At 40.4% G+C, this 14,188-nt stretch overlaps 2 protein-coding genes across 6 annotated transcripts in view; one reads left to right on the top strand and one right to left on the bottom strand.

The window, feature by feature from the left end:
* The window catches only part of LOC127950976 (guanine nucleotide-binding protein G(I)/G(S)/G(O) subunit gamma-13-like), a 115,761-nt gene that overhangs the window by 35,711 nt on the left and 65,862 nt on the right, over positions 1-14,188 (top strand). The gene's annotated exons all lie outside the window — the stretch shown is intronic.
* LOC127950935 (trinucleotide repeat-containing gene 6A protein) overlaps positions 1-14,188 on the bottom strand; it is a 31,996-nt gene that overhangs the window by 6,914 nt on the left and 10,894 nt on the right. For 2 of the 5 annotated variants that reach the window (XM_052548380.1, XM_052548371.1), the window contains exons 4-19: positions 11,544-11,862; positions 10,916-10,963; positions 6,494-9,040; positions 5,378-5,587; positions 5,042-5,205; positions 4,823-4,900; positions 4,641-4,692; positions 4,402-4,529; positions 3,955-4,086; positions 3,128-3,265; positions 2,960-3,031; positions 2,431-2,869; positions 1,776-1,913; positions 1,228-1,389; positions 965-1,105; positions 11-118 (exon numbers count right to left, since the gene is read on the bottom strand). In XM_052548380.1, the coding sequence (XP_052404340.1) occupies positions 11-118; positions 965-1,105; positions 1,228-1,389; positions 1,776-1,913; positions 2,431-2,869; positions 2,960-3,031; positions 3,128-3,265; positions 3,955-4,086; positions 4,402-4,529; positions 4,641-4,692; positions 4,823-4,900; positions 5,042-5,205; positions 5,378-5,587; positions 6,494-9,040; positions 10,916-10,961 (4,555 nt within the window). In that variant the 5' untranslated portion in view covers positions 10,962-10,963; positions 11,544-11,862. Of the gene's footprint in view, positions 1-10; positions 119-964; positions 1,106-1,227; positions 1,390-1,775; positions 1,914-2,430; positions 2,870-2,959; positions 3,032-3,127; positions 3,266-3,954; positions 4,087-4,401; positions 4,530-4,640; positions 4,693-4,822; positions 4,901-5,041; positions 5,206-5,377; positions 5,588-6,493; positions 9,041-9,168; positions 9,290-10,915; positions 10,964-11,543; positions 11,863-13,602; positions 13,931-14,188 lie in introns of those variants that run through there. The other 3 variants (XM_052548389.1, XM_052548398.1, XM_052548408.1) reach the window with 3 other exon arrangements.

The following is a 14,188-nucleotide window of genomic DNA, read 5'->3' as shown; positions in this document are numbered from 1 at the left end:
GCCCACCAACCTGAAGTGCTTTGTGCTGTACTGCTGAGGGAACTATTGTGGTTGGAGGCACGAATGGATGTCCAGGCACTATTTGAAGGCAGCGTGGTGTTAAGTGATGAGGATGGCCCTGGAAGAAGAAAATAAATTAATTAATTGACGAAAACACTAATATATAAAAGTTTAAACATTCGGGGTCAGCAATGTTTTGTCTAATGTTTTTGAAAAAAAGTCTCTTTTTAAAAGAAGTCTGCATTTATTTAAAGGGAACATAACAGTTTCACCCAATCTCATGTTCATCTTGAGTACCTTAGTATAGTATATAGTATAGTGCATCCTTCATATGGCCAAAAAGTCTTTAGTTTTATCAGATTTATAAAAGAAAGATGCAGCTTTACAATTCTTTCTGGAAAAAGCTGAGCTCCTGTAGGCACGCCGTGGGCCGAGCTAAAGAGTGATGAGCATTTGAGTGCCGATTGCCAACAAAACAGACATTTGATGCCGTTTCACTTACTGTCTGCAGTTCTGAATCATGACCGGGACCTTTTATAGCTGGGACTGCTCCATCTTTCAGTATCAAATGCAGCATTGAACTAGGCCTCGTTTCTAAAACTTTTGACGTTTAAAACTGCGTTTGCTGCTCCGGAAAAAAAAAAACTGAATCCACTTTTTACATAACGCTGGGTTCTTTAGAAAGCTGAACAAAAGTTATCTTTCCCTTACAACCAAAAGCACACTTCTTTGGAGACATTCTTTCTGAGCAAGTCGTGTGCAGTGCTGCTGCTGGATGAAGCTTATTGATGGGCACGATCTGGCTCTTGCTCTGGTGGATGGGTGTGTGGCCGCTTTTTCGGAAGAAATGCCCATATAAGGAGTTCCACCCTCGTTTACGTCATAAAGAGCCACGATTGAAAAAAAAGTCTCAGAAACTTGTACGAACCCGGAAGTAAGATTTTTGGCACGGAAATTTGCTTACCATTGTTCCTGTCCCTGAGGTGATCAACATCCCGCACTGTATTAATGGAGAGATTATTAATCACACTGCCAGGAGTGACAAATGGGTCAGTTTCAGGATCAATGTTCGGATATCCTTTCCAGGGCTCACCAGGACGGAACTCTGCCAAACAAACATGACACTGTGAGCTAATTCTTGCTACAATGGTACAGCACGATGTAATATTTTGTTTCAGTGCAATATTTGATTGGAACAAGTAAAGCAGAAAGCAAATGGGTCTGAACCTGGTGGCCAGTTGACATTAGTGGAACCATGAGGTGATTTGGCACGGCTGGGCCAGCCATCTCCCACAGAGCCAGGAGGACTGATGGGAGCGTTACCGGCATTGATGAAGTCATATGGACCAAAGGGCGAGTCTTCAAGCCTCAGGCCAGATGTTATAGCACCTATAGTGAAATCACATCCATCAGACTTTTTTCTCACACTTTCAAAAACTACCTATGAATTTTTTTTTGTTTGTTGAGATAAGGCTGCAAAATGATAACAAAAACATTAATTAATGGATTGTTTTCATTGATATTGCATTTGTTAAATAGAATAGGTCAACTGCATGGCTTTCTTTATTTACACATCCAAAACACAATTAATTTACTGCTGTTTTATACACTAAATATTCAATGCTGCCTGAACAGTCAACTTCATACTCTTGGCAGCCAAAAAAATCATAATGTCAATTGATTTCAGCTGTAATTTTTTTATACATTAATACGATTAACTGTGCAGCCCTAAGACTGATTGTGAAAAAAAAAGTATATAAAATGGAGAAACCCACCAGATTTGCTGGGGTTTTGATCAAGTGGCGAGTTAACGGAAATGTCCATGGCAGTCCACTTCTTCAGACGGGACTGTGGCTCCTTAAAACCAACACTGCCAATGTCAAGGTTGCTTACATTCAAGTTTGAGTTCAAAGCTAGAGGAATACAACAAATAAAAATTAATAATAAAAAAGAAAAAAAAAGAAAAAGAAAATACACGTTCTGCCAGAAAGTAAGGTTAACAACATTGCCGGAACATTACAGGAATTAACATGAGCAGGAGGTTTAACAAAAAGACCATTTCAACAATTCATTCGATTTTTAATTCGAGTGCACTCAGTATTTTTTTCCCTCAAAGACTTGATAAAGATTTTGGAGACAGTGTCAAAAGTGAACACTTAAGATTTTGCGTGACAATGTTCCGTGCACAATAAAATATGGGAAAACATATGTACGGGGAGACGAGCACATACAAAGAAAAACAACGTTATTATTGTCAAGCGGCAGAAATTATAAGTAGAAGCACCATACATATGCCAGCCAAACATTCAATTTCCAATCAAATAAGGACTCAAAAAGATTTTGCAATGTAGCACTGTTTTCTTGTCCCTCAAATACAAAATGCAAGAGGACATTTTACTGGGGAAAACAAAATAGATAGACTGTATTCACCTCTTGCTGGAAGAGAGCTGCTGTCAGGGTAGAAGTTCTTTCCTACCCGAGGGTTGATGGGAGAGCCTGGCACCATGTGGCCATTGCTCAGAGGTGGGGCTAGGAGGCTATGACTTTGACTAATGCCAGCTGACTGACAGCCTGACATGTCAGAGGCAAACATCGAGTTGGGCTTGGCAGCTTGGTGCAACAAAGAGTCTGTCTGGCCTACATTAAGATGGGGAGGGCACCCACCTAAAGGGAAATTACTGAACGAGCTCAAGGAACTTTGTTCCTTCTGCAGGTCAGAGGCATTGAGGGGCATGAAGTTCTCCATGCAGGACTTGAGGCTGGGCTGGTGCAGCGAGGGTGGCTGAGGGGAAGTCTGCTGCTTCATCAAAGAAGGATCGAGATGGCGGGAACTCTGCATCATCTGCTGGGACGGACCCAGACCACGACCCTACACATTATCACAAATGGAAAATGTCATGTCAAATGAGTCAACAAAGCAGGAAGTGGCACACATAAATGGGTCTAAGAGATCACAAACCTGTTCCTGTTGCTGGCGGCTGTTAACAGGCATGGCTCTCTGGCTTTGCGCTTTTTGCTGCAAAAGGAGACGCTGAGCCAAGGGGGAAGTAAGATGTGAATATCACTGTGAATGAGGTAACTTATCAGTAAATATCTTCTAGGCTGTTACTTGCAGTAAGATCAATACCTGTAACTGATTAATCTGAGAAAGCTGAGACAGTTGGTTGAGCTGGGACAGCTGGTTCAGCACAGCCACCTGCTGTGGGCCAAACAGAGGGTTCAGACCCCCATTATTGGGAGAGTACTTCAACAGGGATGGTGGGACCTGGGAAAAGACAATGTACACATTTGTTATGAAAAATATAGAAAATAAATTATCAATTAATCAAAATAAATATGTATGTATCTGGTCTACAAATTCTAATGCTTCCTGTCTATGGCAGCTTAATTGAAAACATTTATTTGAAATATATACACTAATTTATAACATTTAAATAATATGTATTTATTGAATTTTAAACAAATAAATTTAATAATTATATCTAAATCTATATATCTATATCTATATAGATATATAGATATTTTTTTTTTAGGGGATAAATAGTGGAGCACTCAATATTTTTAAGTAGGGCTGCAAAATGAATCTAAATTAAACAAAATGTGATTTAATGAAAAATATATGAATTCAGTGTAAAGTGCAGCACTGTTTTTACATGTGGGAAGCTCAAATGCTGATTTGTGTTTTCAACATTTCAGAGAAACTCAGTTTGCAATACTACTACTACTACTAATAAAAATAATAATAATGTATTTAATAATGAAATTTTAGAATAGTACCATATCTATTTTATATACTAAGAATACTAAGAACAACTTCAAATCGTGCAGCCCTACTTTTAAGGGTACATTTTTATTCATTTCCAGGGCAAACGGGAACCCTGTACACCACACATCATCATCATCATCATCATCATCTTAGAGTAAGCTGGGATTTAAAAACCCAAAAGGCATTACCTGAGAGGGAAGTAGTTGAGGAGGCACTTGGTTGCGTAGACCGGGCTGAGCAGAGTTCAGAGCTTGTGCTGGAGGCTGCTGTGCATTCCGGCCTTGTGCTGCTGCATTACCAACACCGTACATATTTACATTCTGTGAAAAAGCATAACACACATGTAAATGAGCATCCGGAAACCCAGTGCATTCACAGCTTCAGCACACAGCATACACTACCTCACCTGCCTAACTGAAACAGTTTGGATGGTGAGGCAAGCTGAACTGGTTTGGCAGTGAACTATTTTTAGGGGAAAAGCTGACATTCTGCAAAAGTTAAGTTAAGATTCACTGGTCTTGAAGCCATATAACTTTGGGTCTTCAAGTTGCATTCTCGTCCCATAGAGGGTGCCAAAGTACCCAACAAGCAGGACTATAAGTGGTGAAAATGAAGGACGGTAAGCAATAACTGACCTTATCCATATAGGAGTTACGGTCTATAGGAGAGTCTTTGTGGATCTGGTGGCGTGAAGCAGTATTTTTCCCGTACTCTCCGATGTTAAAAACATGCTTGTCAACATCAATGCGCTTGTCTGTCATTCCTACCAAAGATGAGAAGAATTGATAGATTTTACAAAAACATGCTAATACTCATGGGCTACAACAAACATCACTCGATAGCAGCACTGGATGAGCATGTGAATGTGAGCTACCTCCAGACATATCCATCTTATTGCTCTTCAGGGAATCTTCAGCGGAATCCCTCTGCAAAATGACAAAGAAGCATCAACACGCCAATCTAATAACTTTCTGCTTCATAAAAGATTTTGGGACACATAATATTAGGTATAAACAGGTTTCACAGAAAAGAACAGCAATCAGACGTTATCCTTACAGGGTACATGTTGGTGAGCTGTTTCACAAGCGGATTCATCCACTGAGAATCATCTTGCTTATTGGGTCCTTTGTTAAGCTAATGGAAAAAGGGTAAAAAAAAAAAGTAAATAAGAAGCAAACCATGTTAATTTTGTCCCCCCCTTAGATTAAACCATAAATTCAGTGAATTATTATTTTTAATCAGGCCTGCAAGCCTAAATGGGGTCTTAATTATTACCTTTGGAGGCACCTTCTTGTAGGACCAGTTTCCATGTTGGTTCATTTCCTGTGATAGATTGTTGTTCCACATGCCCATCTCTAATTCCTTTTCCTCCTCCCAGTTGGAGTGCCCTGTCATGGACGTCTCCTCTCCACCCCAGTTATCTTGCATAGGTTTGGATCCTAAAAGTCCAAATAAAACAACCAAACACATAAAAAAATGGAAAAACAAAAACAAAAAATTGAACATAACATTATTTCCCTGATATTTACAATGAAAAAGCCCAAGAAGAAATGAAGTCAAATAAAGAAAAATCAAAGAATGTTCTTTGCCTCAACTGGAGATGGGACGTACCAGACTTGTGTTGTGATTGTTGTCCTACAGCAGCGTGACCCCAGCTACTGCCTACTGAGGTTTTCCTTCCCGGCTCTTCCCAGCTGGAACCTGTATTAACAGGCTTTCCCCAAGCAGATGTGCCATTGTCCACAGTGACAGGTGGAGCAGCATGCTCACCCCAGGTAGAGGACTCCATTTTTTGTGGGCCACCATATGGTTCTCCCCACCCTGTGATCACAAAGCAAATATAAAGAAATAAATTAATACCATGATCAAAGAGCAGGATATAACATTATATATTTCTGCACGTAATGTAGTGAAGACAACAAATGAGAAAACTGCATTAAAAAAAAGGTATATAAGGACTATTTTGTAATCAAACCCAAAACTATCATAGCAAATAAGAATCAAAGTGTAATGCTTAAGATACATGGAAAACAACTACGCAACAACTAATTTGCATTTAAACAAAATATTAACCATACTTGACAACCTTACATTATTTAAAAATTGAAATCTTTTTATAAGACAATGCTATTCATATTTACAAACTTTACAATCGCCCAAATCCAAGCCTTGCATAAACATACTTATGTAAGCTTTGTTTACTCTGAAGTTCTTCTGATGGATCAGCTTACATTTAACTACTGAGGTTTTTGCACTTTCACCATCCAGCATATGTCCTGAATACTTCCTTCAAAAATAGCCCTGTTCATGTGTGCCCTGCTGCTCAGGTTGCTGCCATATGACAGCACCATCGGTCAGAATGTAATCCAAGCTTATTTTTCCCTGAGCACAGCTTATCCACAGCCAATTCTAAATTAAGTAGGAACATTACTTGAACATACACCTTTAAATTTTCTGTTAAGCAAATAATTAAAAATAATGGAAAAGGCTGCACTTCTACAATGCACATGCATTCCTCTGCACTGCATGAACATTTATATATAGACATGCACACACAAACACTTGCTCGTAAGTTCAGAGCTTGTCAGTGCCGGGAAGTATTAGAGGAAAGGGGTGGGAGGAAAAAGTGCATCCAGAGAAATTCCAAAGGGATGACTTCATGACTAAAGCTAAATATAATGGTTGAGTAATAATTGCCAAGGCACTGCCAAAAAGGAAGAGACCCACCTGAGCTGCAGTTCTTTTCTTTTGGAGCCATAGAGCTTTGGGCCTGTGGGGGCTGAGAAACAGCCATGCCATCCTGCTCTCCAGCAGTGTTGTTGTTCCATGTATTTACGTTACTGCACTTATACTTAGTGGGATCTCCCCATGCTGAAGTACCATCATCGATCTCCATTCTACGCCTGATGGATTCAGGGGATGGTTCTTCCCATCCAGTGGATTCTTCTTCTTTGGAAGCAGCAGGCACTGGTCCTCCCAGCCATCCTGAAGGCTTGTTCTGACAAGGGGCTCCAGTCTGAGAGTTGTTCCCACTCCTGAACATTCCCATGCTGGAATCTTGAGACTTGCCCCACTCTGAAGACTTGTTCGGTTTTGAATTGTCAACCCAGGTGGGGTTGGAGTGGCTGGGTTTGATTGGCTCACCCCAGGTTTGGTTTTGATTGTTGGTCTTGGGTGGCTCTCCCCATCCTGTGGTTGGACCACTCTGGTCAGGAGTGTTGGTGCCTCCACTGCCTCCCCAAGTGTTGCTTGTACCACACTGCCCAGGCTCATTCCAGCCTGATCCAGAGCGGTCGCTGTCACTATCCCAGCCACCTGAACCAGACTTCTGGGGCTCCACCCAATGGTTTCCCTTTGGGCCTTCTCCGCACCATCCCTGCTTTGCCTTTGGTGCACTATTCCAGGAGGTCTTCTCATCCTTGCTACCATTCCATGAGGAACTACCCTTGCTCAATGTAACAGACGGGGAATCCTCCCACCCATTCTGCCCAGCTGGACCTTTGGTTTCTCCCCAGCCAGTTGAAGGTTTTGATTCAGACCACCCAGATACTGAAGAATTGCTACTTTTGTTGGTGCTGGGTCCATCTCCCCAACCACCTGAGTTAGATGCCTGAGGGGGAGCACTACCCCAGCCTGTCTGTCCATTTCCTGTCTTTTTATCAGAGCTTGAAACATCCCATGCAGTGTTCTGGCGGACTGGAGTTTGTCCCCACCCTGTGTTGGATAACACCCTGGGGTCCACGTCAATTCTAGAGAGAGCTGCATTGATCATGCCCTGCTGATTACCCCTCCTTCGGTTGCCCCCACGTTGCCCATCCCTCTCACTATGACCTCCTGAGCTCTCTCCACTTCCTTCACTGCCTGTAGACTTGTTCCATGTGCTGACTTGTGACGGTTGACCAGAGCTCCCAATACCAAGAGCATCATCCTCCAATGACTTCCATCCATTTGTTCCCTTCTTGCTTCCATTCGTACTATCATTGGAATGCTGACTGTTGCTGGGCAAAGTGTTCCACTCCCCATTTGAGACCTTAGTGCCAGTGTTTGAAGAGGATGAGGAAGAGGAAGAGGAGGAGGAGGCACTCCCCCAGGGGTGAGGGATCCCAGCTGGGCCCACACCATTACCTGCTCCCCAAGACATACTTTGTGAGGTAGCGGGTGCTGAGTCCCAACCTCCTCCATGACCGCTCATCCCGTTATTATTATTATTCTTTAAAGAAGCAGCACTCACAGAGGAGCTGTTGGCTCCAGACTGCATTAGAGTTGCATTCACAGTGTCGCCCACAGCTTGGCCTTTTGGGATAGGACATTTGTCTCCAGAGTAATTAGTGCTGGGCGAAATGCCCCATGCTGTACCATAAGACCCGCTGTTAATTCCCTCACTGTTGCCATGTTGAGAAATGGAAGTGCCATTAGAGACTGGAGAAATAGGGAGCTGAGGGGAGCACCCTGTACTCATAGGCCAAGCTCTGTGCCCTGGGGGCTGTTCATTCATCTGGATTGAACCTGTAGAGTTTGGTAAACTAGAGGTCATCGTGTTAGTAGTGTTATTTGGTCCATTAAATTCAGTGTTAAGGTTTTGAGGCTGCCCACTTGGAACCTTGTTTGTACCATTGACTTCAGCTTCAGACATATTTTCCTGCAAGCATCCCCAGGACATCTTAGAGTTGATACTCTGCATGCTGGGTGTTTGACCTATGGTGCTTTGTTGAGTGTTGGTGCCACCATTTCCATTTCCCACAGGCCCATGGGGGTTGGGTCCAGTGTTCTGAAGAACGGGCCAGGCACCATGGTTGGCATTTGGGTTCAAAGTGCTTGGATTTATACCTATATTGTTTGAGGAACCTTGGGTACCCCATGCATTTATTTTGCCATGGCTGCTTTCTGCCAGCTTGCTGCTGGAGTCCTCAATGGAGCCTTGACATGTGCTTAGCATCGAGCCATTGGATACACACCAAGGCCCCTTAATACTCCCATTACCCACATTATTGCTGCCATTTGCAACCATGAAATGAGAGCCTTGTCTATTGCCATTGTTGTCTCCACCAGTGCTCCTAGACGTCATCATACTAAGATTTTTTTCTGACCCAGAGCTGGAGGCAGAGTCAGCATCCATACATTCTGAGGCTAACTCTGGGTCACTACCAGTGATGGAGGGCCAGGGTCCCTTATCTACAATAACTTTTCCCCAGTTGCTGTTCGAGTCACCACAAGGTGAGCTAGAGCTCCATGGTGAATTCTCATACTGTGGCTCCAGACCAGTATGTTCCAAACCTGTGAAAGCAAATAAAAAGGTCAAATCAGTTCAGAGAGCAAACAATGAAAAATAAATAAATAAAACCTCTGTAAACACGGTCTGTTTTTATTTTTTAGTAAATAAGAGTGTAGTGACTAGTCCACACCAGCAGATGATATACTGCAGTCTATTTATTCCAAGCTCAGGCTCATTTACTGCTTCAAACTCTCAAGCTCCTTATAGCAGGATTGATTCGGCTGTCAATGTTTTTATTTTTTTATCAGCTGGAAAAAAAGTTCTGAAAGTGATTCCAATGATATAATTTCTCTGTGCCTTTATCGTAATAGCTGTGGTGTGGACTCTGCTATACTTTAATACTGAGAACGATTTTTAGAACAATATCATTATCTTTACAGTTATCGTGAACAGGCCTTAGGACTAAAACATACACTAAAGCAAACTTACATATTAAAAAAAATATATAAATATTCATATTAAACATTTTTGTTCAACTGGCTCCATACAATTAAATATCCTTATACTTTAAAATGATTAACTAATACACACATTGCAAATAAAACCAAAGCCAAATGTTGTACATGAATAATATGCTAAAAATAGTAACATTTGGTAGACTTTGTTTAGAATATATAGCAACTTGCCCATTTATGGATTACACAACAATGGCTAACTGCCCATAGGCCATGTCTCTGTCCTGCTGAGGTGTGTCTCACTCAAGCCAGACTGAAACAGTAGTAGATCTGCCACCATTTTGTAGCAGCAGCATGATCATGGTGCATGCCAGGATAGAAGAGGAGAGAAAGCCAGATGACTGCTAAAAGCAACACCAAGTGTGAAGCGTCTCTGCAAGCTCACTGATTTTACATAGATGTGGCAAGTGTAGTGGCACTAAACTCTAACAATAATGAAACTTGTGTTCCTTGAAATAAATGTTCTGCTCGCTTTCATATTTTTCTGCAAGATGGCTGCCAAGCTTCCTTGAGCACTGTTCCCTTGCCAAGTCTCTCTGGCTGTGTTACCAAAAGATATGGGAAGACAAAGAAACACACACAGTCTCACTGCAGGTCTCAAGTAAACAGTTTAAGAGTGACCCATTTTATTCAATAAAATGGGAGATTCTGCTGAAGGTCAATGAGGTCAAGGAAAATTACAGTTATATTACATTTCAATCTAGTATCCCGTCTCCAAGGGGAGACAAAGAGAGCTGTCAACCAAGAAGAGACTTGTAGAGTCTTCTAGTTAAAGGGATAGAACAATGATAATTCTGTCACCATGTAATTCCGAAATTAACTTGCTTTCATCTGTTGAAGACAAAATATATTATGTCCATATAATGCAAGTCAATGGTGTCTAAAACAACCTTGGACACCACTGACTAGATGAACAAAAACACAGATGTTTTATATTTTATCTTCATGTAAGAAAGTCAGTCATACAAGTTTGGAACGATGAGTATCTGTAAATGATGACAAACGTTTCATTCTTGGATGAACTATCCCTATAAGGAGACTTGTAATGTGTTATGGGCAAAGTGTATAATCTCTGACTTGCATTGTAAAAACTAATTCAGAAAAGTAAGAACTTTGTACCAGTTGGAAGCACTACTTGTCTGGCTTTACATAAAACAGGAAAAACACAGATCTACCTATGCCAAGACATTATGATAATGTTCTTTTAAGACATTGTAGAGCAAATGGTTAAATTAGGCAACATCAAAATTACTTCCTGACACCATTAAGCATACACCACAGAGATACTGACAACAACTTGCAATCTGCCTAAATATGAACAGCCAAACAGGTCTTTAGGTGACTTTTGGACCTAACACGCACAAACAAAAATGGTAAACAACAGCACATGGTAAGGAAAAAGAAAAAGAAAAAGTGAGTCACCTGTTTGGTTAGGGGAGTGGCTGACGGAATCCCGAATGGGAGCCATGCCTACAAAACAAAGAGCAACACCATGAAGAAAACCAGCTACATGAAGCCAAAAAATAGGTCTCAACACCAATCAAACAGCCCCACACTAAGACCATGCAGCAAAAATCTGTGCTTATTTCAACATCTATGACCAAAGATTTTCAATTCAACAAAATGAAAACAGCATAATTTAAAGATTGAGATTTTTTATTAGAAGACATCCTTCTTTTTAATACAAGCGACTTTAACTTGTTTGTACGGAACTGGCAACCACTAGCAAAAATAATGGCTTCATTATTTTTATTAATGGCTTCATTACATTACTTCAGAATTGAATACTGAAAAAGTGCCTGGGAACATAAATTATTAATTTTCAAGCATTGAAAATGGTCTTAATTTGGAAATAAATGGGAGAACTGACAATGCTTACAATAAAAAATGTATTTGGTGAAAAATAGTGAATTTATTGACCTGACTACTTAATATATAATAATTTTTTTTAATAATAATTCAACTAACATACATTCTGCTTTTTAAGATCTAAAAAAACAAACAAACAAAAAAAACAATACAATAGGGACATTATCAAGAGCACAGGTACCTGAGAGGTGGCTTTGGGCGCAGTGTAGGACAGACCTCTCTGTCGTAAGCTCCTCTGGCTGGCTAAAGTTGAGCTGCACTTCAGTTCCCAGGGTGGCAAGCAAGGAACGTGAGGGAATGCCCACGCTTCAACAGCGGTTTCTGTTTGTGCTGACAGAGATGCGGCGAAACTTCACAGAGCGGGTACCGAGGCAGGGCTTGGGGCTGGCCGCTGGCTGGGGCCCTCTTGGCATTGCTGATGGTGCAGGTTACAGTGGAGGTGCTGCTGTTCTAATTGGCAGACTGAGGCTGGCTGAAACTGGACTTGATATGTTCTGGCACTGAAATTAAAATAAAAACATGTATTTCAGACTATGCCAAAAGTGTGATTTTCATTAAAATTAAAGCTACATCTACAAACATCTATAATGTTGTCTTAACATAACACCAAGGAAGCATATTCACTGATATACCATCATGTTTTTCCCCACTGACATATTTTTAAACACTGTAAAGGCCAATAATTTAAATAAGATAGGACTGTAATTGTTGTCTACATGGTTTGCTTATAGAACATACAGAGCTATTCCAATTATATTCATGGCTACCATGTTAAATACACAGTAAATTAATATGGCACTCCTCTACATTTTGTCCAAAATTTGCCTCCATTCAACCAAACTCAAAACCTTTCCATAATGTTTCTAACATAGTATAGATCTGCGACTATCATCTCACAAATAGTGCAGTTGTTGTCACAGTTTAGCAGTTTATTAATACAATCTTGCACAATTATCAGAAACAACATAAGATAGTAGGTTGTAAAATGTGGTGAAAAAACTCAAAGACTTAATCTCAAGAGTCATAGTCCATGAAAACAATTATTGATATGCGTCACAACTTCTGTGCTCACTAAAAACAATATTCTAGGGCCCTATGATTTTCCACGATGCAGAAAATGTGGACAGAATTGCGGAAACCAGCAATGAAAATAGAATTTACTGTATAATGTGGAATGTCAAATGTAATTTGCTAAATTTTGGATTACTAAAAAGTAGGCCACTACATTTAAATCAAAACGCAATATGGACTAGTTTCTGTAAATATTAAGCCACAAAAATACAATTTAAATATGAATCCTGCCTGTTCTACACAACTCTGTATGTATGAATGAATGGTGCAGACGTGCTGAAACGTTTACTGAACACATACTGAAGCACGCAGTGTTTTGAGCCACTGCCGCAATGCCTACATTAACAAACAAACACGAACCCTAAAACTGCTGTTGTGTTTAATTTGATTAAATGATAAATTAATGTTTCAATATTACAGTGTTCTTGTACAGTCAGGACTGATTATAAGTAACAGTATCTTTTGAAACGGACATCCACATCCACTTAATGTACTGATACAGTATCAGATTGCCAATGCCATCATCTTTTAAATACTACTGCAAGGTATGTCAAAGAAAACAATATAACACGTCCCCAGAAATATGGTATTACCATTATGTATTTTTGGTACTTTATTAACCTTTGTTGAAATTATTAATCTAGTTTGCAAGAACAAAAATAAGCAATGCATCTGATTTCAGTTTCTCTATATAAATTCTTTCCTTGCGCACAGGTTGGAAAACATACAATACTATAGAACAGAAAGTAAGTAATTTAACAGTCCACAACTCCACATTAAGCTTCATAACCCTGTTAATGCACTGCACCCTCAGCGCAACTGTTTGCAATATCCAGAGGCTTGTTCACGGACATTGTTTTGGCTGTGGAATTTCCTCTTTAGGAATGACCTCATAAAGCAGCAGTTCAGATTCCCAATAAACAAAGAATTAAATCTATTCCAATGGACAGATCACAGGGTGCAAAAACAATCCTGATCTTTATAGAAGAGGTCCACAGTCTAGAACAGCGAGCTATAAAAACAGACTAGTACGATACATTATTTCTCTCACATCACAGCAGCTGTGAAAGATTTTACAAATACACCAATTTAAGAAGAAAACAGACTAGAAGAGCTTAAGATACCAAGTAAAACACATTTGTAGTGCATTATAAAAGCTGAACATCTACCTTCAAGTAATACAGGATTAGAGAACAGCTTTCTTTTCCCCTCCTCTCCTGGTTTACCAGAAGCCTTCAAAGACACCCAGCTTTGTTCCTTCTCTTCGCATTTCACAAGAAAGAAAGAAAAAAAAAAAAGGACAGGACAGGCCTGGTGTCATTTTACTGCTCGAGCTAAAACTCCTGTCAGCTCCTCCTGCCGCCTGTAGCAGGGGCTCTGTGAGGGGGAGCTTCTTTGGGGGTTTTCTTTTCTTGAATCAGTCTTTTTTCCACTTAAATGCTTTAGCAAAGCAGTTAAAAAGGAAACAAAAGTGTGAAATAATACTGCAACCATGCAACAGGCCTGTTTTCTTAGGGGCAACTTCCTGTTCATAAAGCTTCGACTCGCTTGCTGTGGAATGACAACCGTCAGGAAGTTAGGTGGTCACGTTGCAACAAGCAAGCCTACCCTGCAGATCTGTTGCACTGCAACAAGCAGTGGTGTACTCAAACGGCAAGCCTGCGTGACTACAGCATTACAGAAAGTATGAATGCTTTCAGTTTTACACAGTATCTGAAGGCATCTTTCTAGGAACACCAAAAATACTAGTGCATT

This window comes from Carassius gibelio, chromosome A3 (assembly GCF_023724105.1).
Source record: "Carassius gibelio isolate Cgi1373 ecotype wild population from Czech Republic chromosome A3, carGib1.2-hapl.c, whole genome shotgun sequence".
Lineage (NCBI taxonomy): Eukaryota > Metazoa > Chordata > Actinopteri > Cypriniformes > Cyprinidae > Carassius > Carassius gibelio.
This window is presented reverse-complemented; position numbering and strand designations above follow the sequence as displayed.